The sequence below is a fragment of the Zingiber officinale genome, chromosome 4A (genome assembly GCF_018446385.1).
Source record: "Zingiber officinale cultivar Zhangliang chromosome 4A, Zo_v1.1, whole genome shotgun sequence".
In the NCBI taxonomy this organism is placed as follows: domain Eukaryota; kingdom Viridiplantae; phylum Streptophyta; class Magnoliopsida; order Zingiberales; family Zingiberaceae; genus Zingiber; species Zingiber officinale.
Window position 1 is genome coordinate 37,753,487 of NC_055992.1, and position 22,516 is coordinate 37,776,002.

The window sequence follows — 22,516 nt, forward strand, 5'->3', positions numbered from 1 at the left end:
ATAAAATTAGTAAATAATAAAAATATAATAACCAATAATAAAAAAATATTTTTAGTATAGAATGTTCAATAGGATCAGATTGTTAATATAAATATTTTTAATAGAAGTTCAAGAGTTATTATTTAATAATCATTATAAGGTTTGGATTGGTCCCTAACCAGGATTAGGTTTTAGAACATTTTCATGATCATATTTTATTGAAAGAGATTATTGCATTCTATCTTAATCCACAATAAGCACTCTTTTTCTTTTTTTTTTTGATAATCCAGGTGTCTGCGCCTTCGGCTCAATTAATCCCGGAGGTGGGCGGCCTTCCCCCAGTTCGCCCACCAAGTAAATCCGAAAGCACAAGCGGGTCTACGCCCAACAACCACCTTCCCACATTTTTCATCCCATGCGAGGAAAATGCCCTGCAGTACGTCGTATATGGGATATGAACCGTGGGTGCTTGGGAACCTGCTAAATGCTTTTACCGCTGCACCATAATGGGGGTGGGGCCACAATAAGCACTCTTTGTGGCAAAAGGCGAATACGCTCGCCCCCAACGTCCCCGCCAACCCGTCTTAGGACCAACACGGAGGAGATAAATCACGAGCGGCTACTAGCCTTTGGAATAGTGACTAGCACATAAGCACAATAAGCACTCTTGATCCATAATAATCTTGCTTGATCAATAATGAGCTTGAGAAAGATGGCTAAGGCATCAAGTCTAACAAGTGACACCAAGGTTGAATTAGTGATCTTCAATCTTGTAACTCTAAAGTTGTGGCAAAACTAAACAATTTGTGATGAAGAATTCCTCTCCTTGATATGCTAGTTCTTTAACAATCAAACTGAGATTGAAAGAAAAGACTATATCAGTAAAGTTTTTAAGGTTATCTAAATATCGTCATATTTTTAACTGGATTTCATCCATTATTACTATCAATTGACCAAATTTAAGTGGATTCCATCAATTTTATAATATACAAATTAATTTTTGGAACTCTACTTTTTCTTAAAAAAATCCTTAATCATTGTGAGATGCTAATTTCTCCAAAAGAAATTGAATTAGCCATTGCCATGCTGATCTGACTCAGGGGATCCAGATCAGTATTGACCGATTTTGCCAGCTATGATTGTGACATTAATAAAACTTAATGGTGGATCCCTTCTCTACTCTTGCATAGAATCATAGAACATTTGTCATCTCTACTCCTATAACTTTCTGCTTTCTGTAACCATCTCCACAACTCTTTAAGTCCTTTTGTTAAAAAACAATCACTTGTCTTTTCTGCAACACATCTAGAAATGCACATGGCAAAACACATGTAAACTCTGTGGCAAACATAAAACCAGAGAATAGGATGTATCTTAATCACCACACCCCTTATCCGCCTTTACAGCCATCACTTCATCTTCCCTTTATTCTATTTCTAATGTTTTTAGAGATTTATGCTACAAAATAGATTATACTATTGATTGTTGGCAACATCATTGAACATGGTTGATTGTTATGACGACTTCCATAATGGAGGTGTTTGGGAAGCATACGGCACATCACCTGGCTAGCATTTTCTTGGAATAATGTTGAGGTGCATGAGCCTCACCTCGCTTGAGTGGCTATTGGGCAACATGTGAGTATGAGATTATTTATTTGTATAGCAAGTTTTTCTTGATAATGGTTATTCCTTTGAGTTAGCTCTAAGGTCCCATAAATTACAATTCATTATTGACAAGTTCAAATCTTAACCGTCTTAATTAAATCAGCATAGTCTAGTTTGGCTATGGGTCAAATATAGATTTAGTAGGCAAAATATGTCTCAGTTTATTGGTAAAAGATGGAGCCAGTTTGGCACCTAATAGGTGTGGCAGGAAGAGAAACAACACTACAACAGCATGCATAGGAAGAAAACCTAGTAGTTCTTATTCATCACCTTCAGATCCTTATGTTTTACTAAGAAGCCTGTCAGCCTTCCCTTGCCTACCACCTAACCCACATGTTAAACTGTTGAATGGGTTCACGTCACTAAAGTGACTCAGCTTGCAGGGAGAAGATGTGAGATTGCTAACAATATATGTTAGACTTTGCCATTTAATATGTTAATGTACTCAATGGCGTAGGAGGATTCATATAACCCTTGGTTGTTGGTTGTTCAAATAAAATATGCAATATGATTAACAAGAGAGAGAGAGATCATTGGGTACAACAAATAGACCTTCATTATGGTTCTTGTCCCATAAACACCATAGACAGAATTGCTCAAAAAAGTGGCCTAAGCGGCTACAGAGGCAGTTTTGATAGGGAATGGCATCACATACGTGATATGAAGACCAATACCCATCGTATGGATGTTTTAAAAAATAGTCAACATGACTCAGTTGGCTAAGGCAAAAATATCAAGCGACTTTTACAAGAATTCTTAACAAATTTCTCTGATTCTACTAATGTCTTGCAGAATTTTCCTTCTTGAAGCAATGTATAACTATTTTCTTTTGAGTTACCCTTTGAATTTATTGGTTTAAATTTAATAATTTGATGAATTGTTTGATTGGATATATATATTATTTTGTTATGTATGCATGCCTTTTGTTGTGTCATAAGTTTTATTACAATGTCAAATGATGAATTGTATGCGTTGAATTTCCTCATCACTTGGTTAGTAGTGATTTACTTATACTTTTAATTGTGAATTTGTTTTAATTGATTAATATCCTTGTATAATATAATGCAACTTATAATTGCGAGGAAGATTAGCAACAATAAAATAAGATAAAATTTATTTAAGTATAGATGATGATATAGTAAGGGATAAAGCCCAATAACATAGAATGATCCATATAGCAGACTCCACATAGTGGGATAAGGCTTGGTTGTTATTGTATATAGAGCATGTGTAGGTGTTCAAGACAGAGCACAATGTTGTGAGGCCCAGAAAGCCCTAAGGAGCACAAGAGAATAGGGCAGAGTACAATGACAGAAGGTCAGCTTGTGCGTAACAAAATCAAGGAAAACAGGTGCCTTCAACACTGTTGCTATCTCCATATGGCCAAGCCCAATGTCGAGTCTCCTACGGGAGCTTTTCTCCTACCTTGAAAGTTCCCCAACGGGAGCTTTTCTCCTATCTTGAAAGTTCCCCAATAGCGAAGTCTATTAGGGCAAAGGAGGATTAGGGATGTGGTGGTGAGCATGATGGAACCCGCCTAACACCTTGACAGATTGGTTATGAGGCGTCCACTTTCCTTGATTTTGTTACACATATCCTCACCTTCTGACAGTGTATTCTCCCCTACTTTCCCAAGCTCCTTAGGGCTTTCCAAATGTCACAATATCATGCTCTATTCTGAACACCGACACAAACTTTATATATACATATATATATATATATATGAGTTGTGATACTCATCTAGAATTTTCATCTAGAAAATTCATCTAGATAGACACATAAATGATGGGACCCACCATTTCACTTTTTGTGGGCCCATCATTTATGTGTCTATCTAGATGAATTTTCTAGATGAAAATTCTAGATGAATATCATTTCTATATATATATATATATATCAAAATAAACATTAAAAATTATTTACATATTTATTATATGTCAATAATTTTTAATATTTATTGCAATTTAATTATTATTTTAATATTTGTTAATGTTGAGTGCATCTCAGCATACAGTAGGTCAGTCATCCACTGCTTAAACCACCTTTTAAAACTTTAATAGGTAAGAACAAAATTAGGGGAACTGAGGTTGATCGACCCCTAGGTTTTCATTCTATGGCACATCATTTATTGGTTCAGTATTGTGCCCAAGCACTTGACATCAGTGGTGATAGTGAATATGAGGAAGGTGACTAGACACTTACTGTTAGGCATTAACTGGTCATTTTCTTGGTAGCAATTTTAGACTGCCTTGGGGTTAAAATTGAATTATTCATTTTGAGCTATTTTGAATTAATCTAATTGGACTAGTTTACTTTTTGGATTTAACTTGGGCACATCTTGGTCTTGTTCATTGACTCTGCGTGGGCAATTCAAGGATTAAGACATGAATTCTTGATTGCTACTATATGCATGCACATGGAATTTGGACGTATGCCACTAACCACCTTTGTTGTCGATCTATGGAGAATGATTAAACTTCATTGCTCGCTACACACACAGCCTTTGCATGCATCACATCACTAGCACTTTGTCATTGATCTACGTATAGATACTCCTCCCTAACTTTTTTCTGTCCACCCCTCTCCCATTGTTGGATCACCTTGTTCAACACTAATTAAGGCAAAGGCTGGTTCCAGTAGATATGATCAAACCTAGTTGGTACAGGTGAATAAATATCTCTTCATGCTTTATTGTTCTACTTTTGACCTGCAGATGAAGCAAGTTCAGTTCATGCATAACTGAAACACGAGATTTCATTCATTGGTTGGAGGTCAGCTTCAGGTATAGCAAGTTGGAATTGGACCACCTGTCATCACAACACTTTCTCTATTCTATTTTCTCTAGAAGAAAAGTTTCATTCAGAGATTTCAAGTCACTACTCAAAATGAATTAGCATAATTAAGTTATCAGGATGAAGTAGTTGGATATTGTGTATGATTTCCATGAATAATCAGAAATGTGAGTACGACAAATGAAGCCACTGAAATACCTCATAAGAGTTGGGCTTCAACTGATATACGAGAGGAAGTTTAGTATCCTTCTAAATATAGAACATAAAGTTATGAACAGACCGATTAAATAACTTGTTATAATGAGCAAATGATGTTGTATAGGAAAAATCTGTTTCTACCATATATTATTTTTCTTCGCCAAGCACATGGCAGATCCACACAGCACAAATAAACACTGAGTCAACAAATGACTACTTGTAGCACAAATAATCTTTTAAGTCGAGGTGATGTAGCATTCGTAGGTGTGCTGACTACTTGTTTATTAGATTTTGGTGCAGTGGCCGAACTTCAGGTTAAAAGGCTGAAGTCAAATATTTTCTTGGCTAGAGTTGCGGGCTTGACACGCCAGCAAATTTGTACCATCACTGGTTTTCAAGAAGGGACTATGCCTTTCCGATATCTAGGATCACACTAACGTGCACCTCCGACCATCTGATTATAGCCCCTACTTGACTCTCTAGTCCACCAGATCAATGCTTGGCCGAAAAAGACTCTATCATATGTTGGCAAGGCGCAACTAATCACATCAATCTTACAGGCGGTTGAGTGCTGCTGGCTATCCATCCTTCTTTTTGCCTCTTGACATTGTTGATCGCATCTATGGCATTTGCAGATTTTTTATATGAGCATCTAAGCATCCTCCGATATCATGGGCAGATATGTGTGGACCGAAGGATGAAGATGTTGTATCAGAAAGGAATTCACGTATCTCCACAATGACATGATATTGTCCACTTTCGGCCTAAACCCTGATAGCTTTATTTTTGGACTCTACCCAAAACACCTCATACCAATGGAAATATCTTACATCCTTTTAAATTCATGATCTTTTCCATGTCTTTTCATGGGACTTTGATTGTATCCCCAACAATCCTCCCCTCAAACGAAGGATCACCATTACTCTTATGGTCTGATCCCTCTTGACCTACTTCGGACCTCCCCGCGAGCATCTGGTCACCTGACCTACTTCAAGCCTCCTTGCAAGCATTTGATCACCTGACCTGCTCCAGACCTCCCTGCAAGCATCCGCATCTGATCACTCTTGACCTGCTTCATGCCTCCCCGGAAGCATCCGGTCACTCTGACCTGCCGCCAGCAACTTCGTCTAAGGTCGCTCTACATGGCATCTCGTCTGGACCATGACTCTGATACTATTTGTTGTGACCAAAAAAGAATTCACATATCTCCACAATGACATGATATTGTCCACTTTGGACCTAAGCTCTCATGGCTTTATTTTTGGATTCTACCCAAAAAATAAATAAAAAAAAGTTTATACCAATAGAGATATCTTACATCCTTTTAAACCCATAATCTTTTCAATATCTTTTCAATATGGACTTTGATTGAATCCTCAACAAGAGGCTTGGGATTCAGAGACATGCGAGCTTGGAATTTAGCCTTTGACTACAGTAGTTTAGAGGATATAGGCTAAGAAAGATGCACTTTGGATAAAGTGGGTCCATTACACTTACCTGAAGCGTGCAAATTAATGGACCTGGGAGGAAGCCAACACAGATTCCCCACCGGTCAAGCAATTAATATAGATACGAGATCTCATATTATTAGATGTTGGGTCACTAAAGGTTGTTGGATAGAAGCTAGCAGAATGGTTTTCTCAGGATGGTGAGTGGCTCAAGCAAATGATTTCTTTAGGCAACATAGTCCTAAGAAGTTATGGGCCCGAGCAATGTGGAAGACATGTACAGCCGAGTCATGCTAAGGAGGCTACCCATGAGAGACAAACAAGAGTACCTAGAGGACTAGTAGTGCAGGTGCTAGTATCACATGAGCATATATTCTTCGGGCCCCCCCCCCCCCACGCCCAGACCATGATGTTTATTCGGATCACGTCAAACATGATCTGTTGCGATGGGGATAAAGTTTTATCCCCTCCAGGCGCCTAGAACTCTTCCAAGCGCCCCGATCAAGAATATAATATAGTCTTGGTCCCAGAAAGCTAGATAGAACACCAGAGAACACTTGTAAATGATTTCTTTTGTCTACCTTCGTATTTCTAGTACTTAAACTGCTATAAAGAGGGTTCTCTGCCTGAAAGAGAAATTAGTGCACTTTCCACTTCCTTGAATTAACAACCTCCCCGGTTATAACCAAATAATTCATTGTGCCTCTTCCTTTTTAATTAGTCTTATATATTTTATGCAAGTGTTAATTTTGTTAAAGTTATAAAAGCTTGAGGAAGGTTTTTCGTTTGTCTTTGCAGGGCTATTCACCTCCTTCTAGCCGGACGCCAAGGAAATGTCCACATACCGACAGATAATGAGGGTCTTTGGAAGATATTATTGTGAGAGTAGAATATTGACAAAGGCTCATCATCTTGCCTTGTTTTCTATGGCACACCATGTATGGAGAACTAGAAATAAAAGTTTCTTTGGTGAGGGTTAGATTGTGAGAAGATTTTCAGAAGTGTGCAAATTCATGTATATCGATCCTTAGGAGTGTACTCTGATTCTTTGTCACACAAGTCACTCTACAAATTCTTACTCTTGGTTTGAGCTATAAAATTTACTTATCAAAAAAAAACAAATCACAATAACATCAACAGGAAATGCGGCAAGAAATACACAAAAAAAAAGACCTAGAAGACCTTTTAGCCTAACCCACTTTCATTAAGTTAGTTAAAGATCTTCTTGAATTGATTAAAATTCATATAAAGTTTTAATTCTTAAGGGAGAATAAAAGGTTACCTTCGCAATTGTTGTAACCATCACCCTTGAATTGCACACCATTGAATACAGGGCACTCACAGACCCTGCCACGGAATGTATCCTGAAAGACAAAGCCATTATAAAAGAAAAAAAATTAGACGAGTTGTTAAATTAGTACCTTGCAGGCAGTAATATTGGATGCTTTGTCTTCCCAGCACCCACCATTATCATTCAGACATTCATTTGTTTCTATATCTGTGCCAAGAACAATTGCATTAAAGAAAGTTCTTTTTTCAACTACGATTATAAAATTAGTGCAAATTTATTGAGCCTCACCATCATTCAAACAAGCAGCTGGCTCAGTAGTTTCTTCAAAACCAGCACAGATTGCTTTCAATACAGCCTTTTTCTCCAATTTTCCTGGAAATTTTGGGTTCAATTATTGTATTGACTCAAAGATTTTAAAATTTTGAATTACCCAAGACCAACCTCGATATTGTCGGTTGTTAACAATAAGTGTAGGTAATATAGTAACATCCCCCCTAGAACCTGTTCCTACCTACAGAAAGAAATATTGTAGTTTAAAAACAAGTATCAAATTAGGTTACCATCAGGCACAGCACTAAAGCATCAATGTCAAATAAAATCATCACCCAAAGATTTCAGAACTAAAAAAATTTGAGTAAAACTAAAAAGGGACCTGAGAATCCTGCTCCATCTTCAAGATTGGATTATCTCGATCTGCATTTGGATCTCCCATACACTGTTCAACCTTCCTAACATCTATCCCTGCTCAGAAAAGGTCATGTAGGTCCTTATATATGATGTGCAAACTCACATTCTAGAAGATATATTATTTATAAGCTCCCATTTTTAAAAGGATACCAGATTGGCATAATAAATTCCTACAAGATCTAACTAAAAAAATATAGTATCATCATAACACTAAGAAGAGAGACAAGATAGCATCTGATCACATCAGCTCCAAAGCACATGTTCTAGAAGAAGATATCAACAGACATGTAAAGCATGCAAGCTTTCCAATAATCAAAAATGTAAAACACCCATTTTATCCAATTTAAATCAGGAAGTGCACCTACCCAGAGACTTCATAACAGTTTCTGCACACTCCTTGTTGTACTTCTTCTCTTTCATTGGGCACCTTATATGAAAATCAGTTACATAATCCCACCAAATCCAGGACCTTTTACTTTCATTTACAACTCTAAATACACAAAGTTGTCTCAAGTTCTCAATGACTACATCCTTTCCATCATAACCAATGCTAAAATCTTGCTCGGGATCAGGTGCACAATACCTCCCATTGTTGATGCATTGTGACTTGCACTGTTTGCTGGCAATAAAAGCCTGAGGGCAGTACCAGGTAATGTAATGAGGTGTAAATTGGCTGTAGCCACCTTTCTCAAGCAACTGAGCTGAACCCTTGAATTCTTTCAAGAATCCCATTAACACGTCACATTTAGCACCACACTCGTCATTGCTATTAGTCCATAATTCATATTCCACACGATCATCAGGGTGGGGAACAGCCTCTCTCCAATCAAGGTTCACAATGACCATTTCACCACTTCGGACAGCCTTCTTTAACTGTTCACCAAAATTTTTATCAATAAGAGCAGAGGGGATTGTAATGTTCTGAATATATTTAGCAGCTTCATCATCTTCACGAGGCAAATCCATGGTTATCAAAGGTTCATCTTTGTCATCAACAACAAGCACAGCAGACGCACCAGCATTTTGCGCATGCCAAACCTTTTTGGCAAAAAGACAATCTGTAAAAGGATATTAGGATAAGCATATGATGGTAAACAACTGTAGCAAATTTTATTTAAGCTTAGGAAGACAATGCAGTAGTCATTTTTGTTCTAATATCCAAAGAACACTTGTTCTGTTGAAATCAGAACAGTCATAATGACATACATAGGAAAAATTATTGAGAATCTCGTAACAACATGCAGAATGATATACATCTCTACCACGATTCAATTATGTGATAACTTTGTCAAGACTGTTTTCCTAGGCAAGGAATATTAATAAATTTAATTTTTTATTAATATACACTTATATTTAAAAAAAAAATAAAAAAAATACCGACACTGTATCAGCATGACATGATACGATACCAAAATCGTATCATTCAAGTCCGGAACCAAAACTCTTGCACGAGTCAAAATTTTAAACCTCTAGAATTAGAATATTTTTAGTAAGGTTTGAAATTTCGAACTAGGTCAGATTTTGAGAAGTTGTTGGAATGGAACAGTTTTGATGCCAATATGTCCATATCCAAGTAGAATTATGGGATTGATGTTTTTGTGTCCTTTTTTATCTACACATCATTTTTAAAAAGTTAGATAAGGTAGTCCGGCAAGAAACTCCTGCCAATACAGGATCTCGGAAAGAGTCTATTGTACGTAGTCTTATCTTATTTTGTAAGAAGCTATTTCCGAGACTTGAACCGGTGACCTCCAAGTTACACGGCAGTAACTTTACCATTATGCCAAGACTCCCCTTCTTTAAAAAAGTTAGATAATTAAGAAAAAAAATATTTCTATGGTAACTAGAGTGATAAACCTATTTTGGAGATTTCGAAAAACTCTAAACTTGTTCCCATTGACAACTAATACTTTAGCATAACTCAAAATTAATAAATTTAATCTATTAATATAGTAATTAATAAATACAATAATTAATTATATATCACCCGTGACGAACCAGTCATGGTCGATCCTAAACTCGGATAAAGGAGAAGAGTTGCGTTAGGTTATCATCAAGCATTAAAACTATGACAAATATTCAATGAATGGATCCATTAAACTATTGTGCAAATACTAGGTTGTTCTCAAAAAGAATGCGTTGTAAGGTCCGACTGTAATGTCTCGGCAAGGACCTCTACATCTCCAGAAATCGGGTGTAGTGCTAAATATACAAGAGTTCGCATTGCAAGGTTGGACTGTAACGTATCGACAAGGATTGCTACATCTCCATGTGAACTTGGGTGTAGTGTTAAATAGGCAAAAGTTCTTTCACTATATGTTAAATAAGAATAAATATGATAGGAAAACTAATAATCTAAGATTAGAACATGGAACACAGGAACCTCACTGGTAAATCAATGGAGGTAGTAGATACGATGTTTAGGTGAAGAATTAGTATTTGAATTAGTATTTTGTGTATACAAAAGATAAAATAGTAGGTGAATAGGTAAAAATGATAAAGAACTCGAGTTTTAAGTTATTGTACATAGGAAAGAATAAAACAAGAAATTGAGTTGAGTATTGTTGTAGATAGTTCATTAAAGGATGAAGTTGTAGGAATAGTTAGAAAATGAGATAGAATTATAACCCTTAAGATAACAGTGGCGAAAAAACTATGAACATAATTATTGTATATACACTAGGATTAGATGAAGCTACCAAATCAAGGTTTTGGGACGACTTAGATAAAATATTACAAAACTTTCCGCTAAATTTCTGTCAAATGATATGATTTTAATAGGTGATTTAAATGGGCATGTCAGAGTGAAAAAAGGAATATAATAAGATAGTGGTTATGAGTTTGGAACGAGAAATGAGGAAGGGAAAACTATATTAGATTTTGCAATAGCATATGACCTTATTTTAGCTAATATATTTTTTAAGCAAAGAAAAGAATACTTAGTTACGTTCAAAAGTGAGAATAATAAATAGCAAATTAACTTTCTTATGGTTAGGAAGAATGATAGAAAGATTTGTAAAAATTGCAAGGTCATTGTTGGAGAAAGCTTAATTACCCAACATATGTTAGTAGTGTTGGATATACGCCTCAAACATAGTATCAATAGAAAGAAAATATATACGACTCCTATAATTAAGTGGTGGAAGTTAAAGGATGGGAAACAAAATATATTTAAGGAGAAGGTAGGAGTACAAGCATTATGTGAAATATATGGTGATTCTAATACGACATAGAATAAAATGATATCAAAGTTGAAAATAGTAGCTAAGAGTGTACTCGGTGAGTCAAAGAGACATGTACTATCAAGTAAGGAATCTTGGTGGTGGAATGAGAAAATACAAGAGAAAGTGAAAGAAAAAACAAATAGCTTATAAGCAATTATATATTTGTAAGAATAAGAAAAACTTAAAAAATATACAATAGCCAAAAAAGAAGCTAAGAGAGTAGTGGATGAAGCAAATAATAAAACTTTTGAACAATTATATTAAAAATTGGATAAAAAAAAGGGGAAAGAGATATCTAAAGTGAGAGAAAGGAAGACAAGAGATCTTGTCCAAATAAAATGTATTAAATATGAATGTAATAGGGTACTAGTAAACGATGGAGAAATAAAAAAGTGGTAGAAAAGGTATTTTCATCAACTTTTTAATGAAGATTTAGGTGGCCAACTTAACTAAGGTAATTTAAGTAGGTTAAATGAGTATAGAAATTTAAATTTTTATCGTAGAATTCAAAACATCAAAAGTAAAACAAGCTTTAAATGGGATACACAATGGAAAATCCGTTAGACCAGATGATATTCTGATAAAAGTATGAAAGTGCCTCAGAAAGCAAGGTATTGAATGACTTATAAAATTATTTAACATAATATTGAAAATGAAATAAAATATTTGATCAATGGAGGATAAGTAATCTAGTTCCCTTATATAAGAATAAGGGAGATGTATAAAATTGTGCAAACTATAGAGGTATTAAACTAATGAGTCATACCATAAAACTTTAGGAAAAAGTAATAGAAAAAAATTAAGGAAGGACACCACATAAAATCAATTTGGGTTCATGCTTGAAAAGTCGACAATAGAAATTATAAATCTTAGACAATTAATTGAAAAATATCGAAGCAAAACAAGATCTACACATAGTATTCATTGACTTAGAAAAAACTTATGATACAATCCCAAGAGAAATTATATGGAGAATTCTAGAAAAAAGATATGTTAGCATAACATATATTAAACTAATTAAGGATATGTACGAGGATGTAACGACTAGAGTAAAGACACGGAGTAACTGAAGAATTTTTAATAAAGATAGGATTACATCAAGGATCAGCTCTAAGTCCCTATCTTTTTACACTAATTATAGATAAACTCACTGCACACATTCAAGACACGATACTGTAGTATATGTTGTCTGCAGATAGGGGTGTCAAAAATGAACCCGACCCGACGACCCAACCCGAGTCGACCCGAAAAAAATCAGATTCGGGTTGGGCATTTTCGGGTTCGGGTTGGAGGGTTGGAGAGTAAAAAATTTTCGGGTTGGGTCGGGTCGGGTTCGGGTTGACCCGGGTTGACTTAAATATAGGGTTTTGTGGGTTTTTTTAGGGTTAAATCAAATTTTATTTTAAAAATTTAGATGTTTTTATGTATATTTGTATGATAATGATGGAGTATTGAGATAAAAGTGAAGAATTATAGGGAAAATAGCCCAAAAAAGTCGTTTTGAATCGGATTTTCGGGTTATATGGGTCTGGTTCGGGTTGATCGGGTTGGTCGGGTTCGGGTTCGGATTTAGGTAGGGTCGGGTTCGGGTTGGGTTAAAAAAAAAAAAAAACTCAACCCGACCCAACCCGACCCGACCCACCCGAATTGACACCCCTATCTGCAGATGATATTGTTTTGGTAGATGAATTACGCTAAGTAAATGCTAAACTAGAATCTTGACGAAAAACACTAGAAGGGAAAGGTTTTAGGCTTAGTAAAATAAAGACAAAATATATGGAATTTAAGTTTAACAATATTAGACATAATGAAACAATCGTTAAGATAGAAGATGACGAGTTGCCCAAAACCGAGAGCTTTAAATATTTAGGATCATTTTTGCAAAACAATGGAGGTATTGCGAGAGATATCTTACAAAGAATACAAGCAGGATGGTTAAAATGAAGGAAAGCGTTGAGTGTTTTATGTGACCGTAAAGTACTTCTAAAATTTAAAGGAAAATTCTACAAAATCGTAGTTAGACCTGCTATGTTATATGGAACTGAATGTTGGCTATAACTCAAGCACATGAACAGAAGATGAGAGTTGCAGAGACAAAGATGTTAAGGTGGATGTGTGGACATACGAGAATGGACAGAATAAGAAATGAGAGCATTAGAGAGAGAGCCGGAGTTGCATCTATTAAGAAAAAACTCCGAGACGTGTTTAAAATGGTACGGGCATGTATGGCCAATAAATGCTAGTTAGGCGATGTGAAACTATGACAAACACGCATATCAAACAAGGAAAGGGAAGACCAAAAAAGACTTGGTTAGCAATAATAAAATAAGATAAAATTTATTTAAGTACAGATAATGATATAGTAGGAGATAGAATTCAATGGCGTAAAAGGATCCATATATCCAACCCCACCTAGTAGGATAAGACTCGATTGTTGTTGTATCAATTTATATAATTTAAAGTATATATAATTTTTTACATGTTCAGCACAATATTTATAGGAATATTCAGCAAAATATTTATTGGAGTAGGTAGCAAATCACTTTATTTTGGAGGATTAATTATTTCTCTTATAGAAGATTAATTTATTTTTTTTCTAAGTAACTTTTTCCTTTTTGTTTTTTTCTTTCTTTTGGCAGTTGAAAGATTTTGGCCTCCATGCCAAATGATTTCCATTTTTTCTTTTGGAGACAAAGTTGTATATATATTACTAAATTATTCTAATGAATTGGATGAATATTTTTTTAATGAGTTTTATAATATTGAAGCTATAAAAAAGAATTCTTCTTCCTCTTCTATGTTGATATTAGAATGATGAGTTTGAAGACCAACATGGATAAAGATGTGTACGCACAGCCTTTTGGAGAAGGATCGTCATTGCAGGTCACAAATCACAAGTTGGATGACAAGAATTTCCTTCAATGGTCCCAATGGCTCCCTCGCTTAATAATTCTAATTTCGCCTATGGCGAATAAATTTTATCATGGTCGATCCCAACCCTAAATAAAAGAGGAGGATTGTGTTAAGTTGTCAGCTAACATTAAAACATAGACAAATATTATATATGGATCCATCAAACCATTGTACTAATGTCATGTTGTTCCCTTAAAGGAATGCATCACAGAATCCTACTGCAGTGTCTTGGCAAGAATTGTTACGTCTACATGAGAACTAGGGTGTAATATTAAATATGCAAGCATTCTAACAACCTATGTATGATAAGAACAAACATCATAGAAATATTAATTGTCTTAGATTTGGAAGATGAAACGTAAGAACACTCATCAACAAATCAATGGAGGTAGTAGATACGATAATTAGGAGAAAAATTAATATTTATATCTACCAAAAACAAAATGGGTAAGGGAGAAGAATAATAGAGAACTCAAGTTTTAAGTTATAATACGCAGAAAAAAAGTAAAACGAAAAATAGAATAGGTATTGTTATCATATGGTTAATTAAATAACAAATTATGAATAGTTAGGAGGGAGATAGGATGATAGCTCACACGATAGCGATAGAAAAAATAATATTAATGTAATTAGTATACTTGCACCTCACATAGGATTAAATAAATATACTAAACATAGATTCTGAAAGGTATAAATGAGGTAGCACAAAAAAAATTCCAACAACTAAGAAGATTTTAATAGATCTAAATGAACATGTAGTAGTAAAAAATGAGGAATTTGAAAAGGCACATGAAAGTAATAATTTTCGAACAAGAAATAAAAAAGAAAAAACTATATTAGATTTAGCAACAACATATGAATTTATAATAGTTAATATATTTTTCAAGAAATGAGAAAACACCTACTTTTAAATGTGAGAATAATAATTCGTAAATTGATTTTCTTGTGATCAGCGAAAAAAAATTATAAAGATCATAAGGCCATCCCTTGAAAAAATTTAACCACCCGACATAAATTAGTGGTGTTAAATACATGCCTCAATCATAATATCAGTAGAAGGAAAATGGGCATGACTTGGGGCATTAAGTGTTATATATTTAAGGAGAGTAGGACAAGTATTAAGAGAAATACATAGTGACTCGAATACAACATGAAATCAAGTGATGCCAAATTTAAAAATAGTCACCAAGAACGTAATCGGTGAGTCGAAAGGACAGCACCAAATAAAGAATCCTGGTGGTAAAATGAGGAAGTACAAAAGAAATTGAAAAAAAAATATTTGCATATAAGTTATTGTACACTTGTAAGAACAAAGAAAATTTTAAAAAGTATGCAGCAGCCAAGAAAGAAGCTAAGAAAGTAGTGAGTGAAGCCAAGAATAAGACTTTCAAACATTTGTATCAATAGCTTGATACACAAGAAGAGGAAAGGGACATCTTTATAATAGCTAAAGCGAGAAAAAGAAAACAAAAGATCTTACCCAAACAAGATAGATTAAAGATAAATATATAGGGTACTAATGAAGGATGAAGAAACAAAAGAGCGATGAAAAAATATTTTTTACTTTTTCAGTACCAATTTAGCTTAGGTAATTTAAGTAACTGAGAGAATACTATACAAATTTAATTTTTATTGGAGAATTCAAATTTAAAAATAGAATAAACATTAAATGAGATGAAAATGAAAAAACTTAAACCAAATAATATTCTAATAAAGGTATGGTAGTGCTAGGAAAGTCGAATATTGAATGAATTACGAAGTTATTTAATCAAATATTGAAAATAAATAAAATAGAAGAGCCTAAGCGCAACCGTAAAGTTATTGTTGTGTGAGGTCACAGGTTCAAGTCTCAGAAACAACCTCTTACAAAGTAAGGTAAGATTGTATACAATAGACCTTTTCCCGAGACCCCGCATTGACGAGAGCTTCGTGTATTGAATTTCCCTTTCTTATTGAAAACAAAAAAATGCTTGATCAATATAGGGTAACTACTTTAGTCCCCTATATAAAAACAAATGGATGTACAAAATTGCACAAATTATAGAGGTATTAAGATGATGAGCCATACCACAAAACTTTCAAAAAAAAAGTGATGGAAAAAATAATAAAGGAAAGAGGCCAAGATGATAGCAAATCAATTTGGATTCAAGCCTAAAAGCTCGACGATAAAAGTTATATATCTTCTTAGACAATTTCTTAAGAAGTGTCGAGAAAAGAAGCAAGAGTAACATCATATACGTAGGAAAAAAACTTATGACAGAATCATGAGGAAAATTATATAGAAAATTCTAGAAAAGAAAAGTTTTAGCATAAAATATATTGAGACAATTAAGGATGATGTAACGACAAGAGTAAAGACTTCAAGCAAATTAACTAAATTATTTTCAATAAAAATAGGGTTATGTAAAGGATCACTTCTAAATCTATATCTTTTTACACTATTTATGGACATAGGATCAACTCTAAATTTATATCTTTTTACACTATTTATGAGCACATCCAAGATAAGTTACCATAATGCATGTTATTTGCACATGACATTGTTTTGGATGATGGAACTTGTGAAGAAGTAAATGTTAAGCTCGAATCTTAAAAGTTAAAGATTTTAACTTTAGTAAAATAAAAACAGAATATATCGAATTTAAATTTAATAGTGAGATAAAGACTTGGTTATTGCTTAGGAACTTAATAAGCATGGCTGATTAACTCAATGGAACCATATATCAATCGTACATATTTGTTCCTTCACACTCCAAAGTAATTTGGGATATAGTCAAGGAGAATTATTTAAATCTTGAAAATGTGTCTCATAAGACTTTGAGATAAAGAATAAACTCAAGGACATCTGACAAGGTAATTTGGACATCACTGAATATTATAATGCATTGGGAACACTTTAGCAGAATTAGATATGCACTATAAGGTAGATTAGAGTGATTTAGCAGACAACATGAAATTTAAGAGATACCTAAAAAAGGAAAGTTTATATGAGTTTCTAATTGGTATCAACAAGGAACTTTGATGAGGTTCGTAGACGATGTCAAAGACCTCTTCCCCCAATTGGAGAAGCCTTTGAAGAAATGTGACATGAAGCACGTAGGAATCACGTGAAATTTTTGTGAATGGGAGATCTATAGACAACCCAACATTTGTTACAAAAAGAAATGCTAGCTGACCTATTAGAGATCAGTAATCTAATTTGCATCATTGATGCTCTCACTATAATAAACTCGATCATACTCGAGAAAGATGTTGGGACCTCCACGAAAATATGCAAAACAATTGTAATAGAGACAATCCAGGGTTTTCAAACAACTGTAAAGGAGAAGTCTAACAAATCAACCAACACTAAAGTGTTTTTAAACAAGGATCAATTCATGCAATTGTGTTGAATCAACAAAATATAAATTCTCATACTACAGTAAGCAATTTTGCTCATTAAGGAATGACTCTTGGCGTACAAAATCAAACTCTTTAGATATTTGATTCTAGTACATCAAATCATACTCTTTTTTACATGTTATGAGACCTCTAGGGTAAAAATAGCAAATAGAAGAGACTGGAAAAAGCTCTATTTGTTTCTCAAGTTCTCTTTTTTGCATTTTGTACTTTATGTTCCTAAGTTAGGATCAGACTTGGTGTCAATTAGCAAACTAATTTCAAATTTAACTATTCTGCTAAGTTTTCTATCACGTCTTGTCAAATATAAGAGTAGGTATTGGAGAAGATGATTGGCATTGTTAGAGAGGATGGTAGAACCTACTATTTTGAGAATGATGATCGTGTGGAGAAGCAGGCTACTATGTTTTAGAATAGTCTTCCTCTATTTCAAATGAGGATGTAATAATGTGGCATCGTAGGTTAGGTTACCCTAATTTTCATTATTTTAGATATATATTTCCACATCTATTTATCAATAAAAATCTCAATTCTTTTACATGTAAGATTTGTCAATCAGTCACACCCACACGAACAACATTTCCAATCAAACCATACAAAGAAACTCATCCATACATTTGGGGGCCTTTACAAGTACAAGATATCATAGGTACTAAATGGTTCATTACATTTATTAATGACCACACAACAATATGTTGGGTTTATCTTTTTAAAGAAAAATGAGAGGCCGTAAAATTTTTTTAAAACTTTTGCTTTATTATACAAAATCAATTTCAAACCTCAATCAAAGTCCTAAAATAGAATATTTAAAATCCAACCTAGGAGAGTATCTAATAACTAATAGTATCATTCATCAAACACCACAACAAAAATGGTATAGCCGAGAGAATAAATTGTCGCCTTCTTGAGGTTGCCAAAGCCCTTATATTCACTATGTATGTTCCTAAATATCTTTGGAGTGAACCCATCTTAGCTGCCTCGCATTTTATAAATTCTATGCCTTCAAATGTTGTCAAACTAAAGCCTATGTCTATTCTCCTTCAAACCTATCCATTGTTCTGTTCTTTCTCTTTTATTTTCCCTTAAAAACTTTGTTTGTACAACATTTATTCATGTTTATTCCCAAAACCGTTCAAAACTTTATCCAAAATCAATAATTGCGTTTTCATTGGGCATTCTCCCACACAAAAGCATTATAAGTGTTACTCACCTTCACTTCATCAAATGTCTGTGTCAATGGATATCACCTTTCATGAATATGAACCATTTTTCCCTAAGTCCCACCTTCAGGGGGAGATTCTAAAAAAAGAAGTCTTAGCGAGACCCTAGTCCTCAACCATTAATAATGTCCTCACCTTCCTTACCTAATATAGATAAGCTTATAATGCCACAATTAGAATAAGGATTGAAAATAGTAGAAGAAAAATTCTAAAGTCCCTCAGCTGCTTGCTTATTCATGAAAGAATCAAGCCTCTGATAGTAAAGTGAATGAGGACTTGAGCTCTGATCTGGACATACTTGTCAATTTCAAGAAAGGTATAAAATCCTGTACACAATATTATATGAGAAACTGTCACCTACATGAACCTGGGAAGCAGCCCACACAAATCCCCTCAAATCAAGCATTTTCTACATATACGGGATCTTATATTATCGACTGCTGGATCACCGGAGGCTGCAAAACAGAGGCTAGCAGATTGGTTTGCTAGGGATGACAATGTGATTCGAGCATATGACTTATTTAGGCATCCTAGTCCTAAGAAGCCATGGGTCTTGTGGAAGACCAATGTACAGCCAAATCACACACTTACCCTCTGGATGTTGGCACAGAGGCGTCTTTCAACTAGAGACAAAAAGAGTGCATGGAGGATTGACAGTGCACATTCTATAGATAGGTGCCGAAGACCAGAGCGTCTATTCTTTGGATGCCCTATAGCAGAGTTATGGAGGTGGATTAGAGACTGACTTCACATGCGACACGAGATGTCCACATATCGGCGGATGATACAAGTTATGGGAGCAGGATGTCGACAAAGGTCGTCATCTTGCCTTGTCTTCTATGATACATTATGTATGGAGAGCTAGAAATAGTAGTTTCTTTGGTGAGGGACAATTAGATAATGAGAAGATTTTTAGGAGTGTGCAAATTCATGAATATTGGTCAATGGGAATATAACTTGACATTATGTCAGTCATAAGTAGCTCCTAAAGGCCAATTCTTGTACTCCTGATTTGTGTTATACTATTTTACTTATCCAAAAAAAAAAAGAAACTATCGCTTATGTCTTCAACCTTCACCACTAGTTTGACAAAAATTAAGATACCAAGAGATATCAAGGAGGCTCTTGGAGATCCAAAGTGGAGATTGGGAAGAAATGGAAGCCTTGGAGTGGGAAATTTTCAAACTAACTAATGAAAAGAAAACAATGGGATGCAAGTGGGTATTCACAGTCAACTTCGATGTTGATGGTAGTATTAACCGATACAAAGTAAGGCCCGTTGCTAAAGGCTTCACTATGGTTTATACTAAATGAAAATAATTTCTCCTGTGACTAAACTCAATTTAGTTAGAGTTCTCTTTATCTCTAGTAGCATAACTTGATTGACCCATTTAACAATTAGATATATAAAAAATGTCAATCTAAATAGAGATTTACATGAAAAAGTATATCTAGATCATCCTCCAGGTTTTGAAAAAAAAAGAGGTAATTTAGTGTGTAAATTGAGAAAATCACTTTATGGCTTCAAATAGTCTCCAAAGGAATTGCTTGAAAAGTTTATTCGAGTTGTAAAGGGTCAATAAAGGATTTTTGCAAGCACATTCGAGTTATACTCTATTTTACAAACATTCTAAGAATGGGAGAAGGGCTATTCTTATAGTATATGCAGATAATACAATTATTATTGGTGACGATCATATCGAGTTAGAATCATTTAAAAGGTATCTAGCAAATGAATTTGAATTAAAAGATTTAGGTACTCTCAAATATTTTCTAGGTATGGAAGTAGCTAGAAGTAATGCCAGAATGGTCATTTCTTAGGGAAAATAAATATTTGATCTTTTAAGGGAGACATTGATGTTGAGATGCAAACTAGCTGAGACAACTATGGAACCTAATGTTAAATTTGGGTTTGAAGGTGGAAAGGTGGTTATTCGAGAGCAATATCAAAAACTTGTAGGTAAACTTATTTACCTATCACATATTGTCCTACTTGTCCTGACATAGAATTTGCAATAAGTATTGTTAGACAATTTATACATATTCCTAAGGAAAGGCACCTTGAGGCAATCTACAGAATTCCAAGATATCTAAAAGGCACTCGTGGAATGGGTTTCTTTTTCAAGAAAAGAGATGGGTTTATTTTTCAAGAAAAGAGAACACAAGATGGTAGAAGTTTATACTGATGTTGATTGAGCAGGTTCCTTTATGGACCGAAAATCAACTTCAGGATACTACATCGGGATATGTGAGGGGATGTATATAGCTTAGGAGATTACCAAAAAAATTGAAGTTCTTTAATGACTCTCCTATGATGTTGCGATAAAAGCAGCTGTTGGCATTGCTCATAATCCAGTTCATCACAATAGAACGAAGCAAGTAGAAGTGGATCATCATTTCATCAAGAAAAAAATTGACAAAGGGGTTATCCACATGATTTCCATTCCAACTTAGGAGCAGACTACGGACATCTTAACAAAAAGCTTTCATAAGCTAATGTTTAAAAACACAGTATACAAGCTAGGAATGATAAACATTTACATTCCAGCACGAGGGGGAGTGTTGGAATATTTAGCCGAATATTTGTTGGAGTATGTGCAAATCACTCTATTTGGGAAGATTGATTTATTTCCCACATAGAAGATTGATTTATTTATTTTCTAAGTAATTCTTTCCTATAATTTTTTATTTATTTTAGGATTTGAAAAAGTAGGGCATGTGTGCCTAATCATTTTCATTTTTTCTTTTGCAAACAAGTTGTGTGTGTGCACGCGCTAAATTATTCTAATAAATAGGATGGATATTTTTATAATTAGTTTTCATTACTAACAAATATAGCATCATACATTTATAATTAAAAACAAAGTATATGATCATATAATCATACATACATAGTGTGTGTGTAATCTAACTCTCGTCACATTCCTCCTCATCTTGATGCGATGCTTGAAGGTGATGCCAAAGCTAGTGAGCCAATAACCAAAATAATGATGTTGGTGAGGCAATAGTGACTCCCCTCCCAATTTCCCAATTCGATACGTTCCACTAAGCTCACCCAATTTCTCTAACAACTCAATTCCTTCATCACATTGTTGCCACCTAAATTCCTTGTCAGTATGCATTCTACATAGTCTCACTCAATTTATGCTCTTCCTCATGTCACTAAGTCTTGTATGCCAACAAATTGTAAAAACAAAAAACAAAAAAAAATCAATCAAGCAGCTCAACACGGCTTGAAACTTTATACCTTGACTTTTAGTGTTTGGTTTCTTTTTTTATTGAAAATTGTGAGGCATTCCTTCACCATTATTCCAATTAAACTATGTTTTTTGTACTCCTTTGGTCTATCATTTCCTCCACCTTTTGATTCTAAGATGAACCATTTGAAGATCGTCTGAAGACGTCAAATCAACACAATTTTCATTTTGGTTCTAGACCAACCTTTTTATATTCATGGTCCTGTATTTAGAAATTTTTCTGTAATAAATTATACGGAACAAGAATTGTATCATTAAAAGCCATCCCATCTCCTTAATTTTTCTCATAAACCCCACTGGTTTACATGTCTATAAATTCCAGTGTCAAACACGACATAGGGCATTAGTGTTCCTTGACCACGACAGACAACTATACGTTCATATTTATTACAGTGGGAAAAGAAAGGGCACAGAATTTCCGGCAATATATGAGAAAGTGCG

At 34.4% G+C, this 22,516-nt stretch overlaps 1 protein-coding gene across 1 annotated transcript in view; it reads right to left on the minus strand.

The window, feature by feature from the left end:
* Positions 1-22,516, minus strand: part of LOC121969826 (vacuolar-sorting receptor 3-like) — a 43,924-nt gene that overhangs the window by 20,851 nt on the left and 557 nt on the right. Inside the window, exons 2-7 of the mRNA XM_042520086.1 lie at positions 8,428-9,120; positions 8,028-8,116; positions 7,817-7,886; positions 7,664-7,747; positions 7,506-7,582; positions 7,367-7,448 (exon numbers count right to left, since the gene is read on the minus strand). Coding sequence (XP_042376020.1) covers positions 7,367-7,448; positions 7,506-7,582; positions 7,664-7,747; positions 7,817-7,886; positions 8,028-8,116; positions 8,428-9,120 — 1,095 coding nt within the window. The remainder of the gene's footprint in view (positions 1-7,366; positions 7,449-7,505; positions 7,583-7,663; positions 7,748-7,816; positions 7,887-8,027; positions 8,117-8,427; positions 9,121-22,516) is intronic.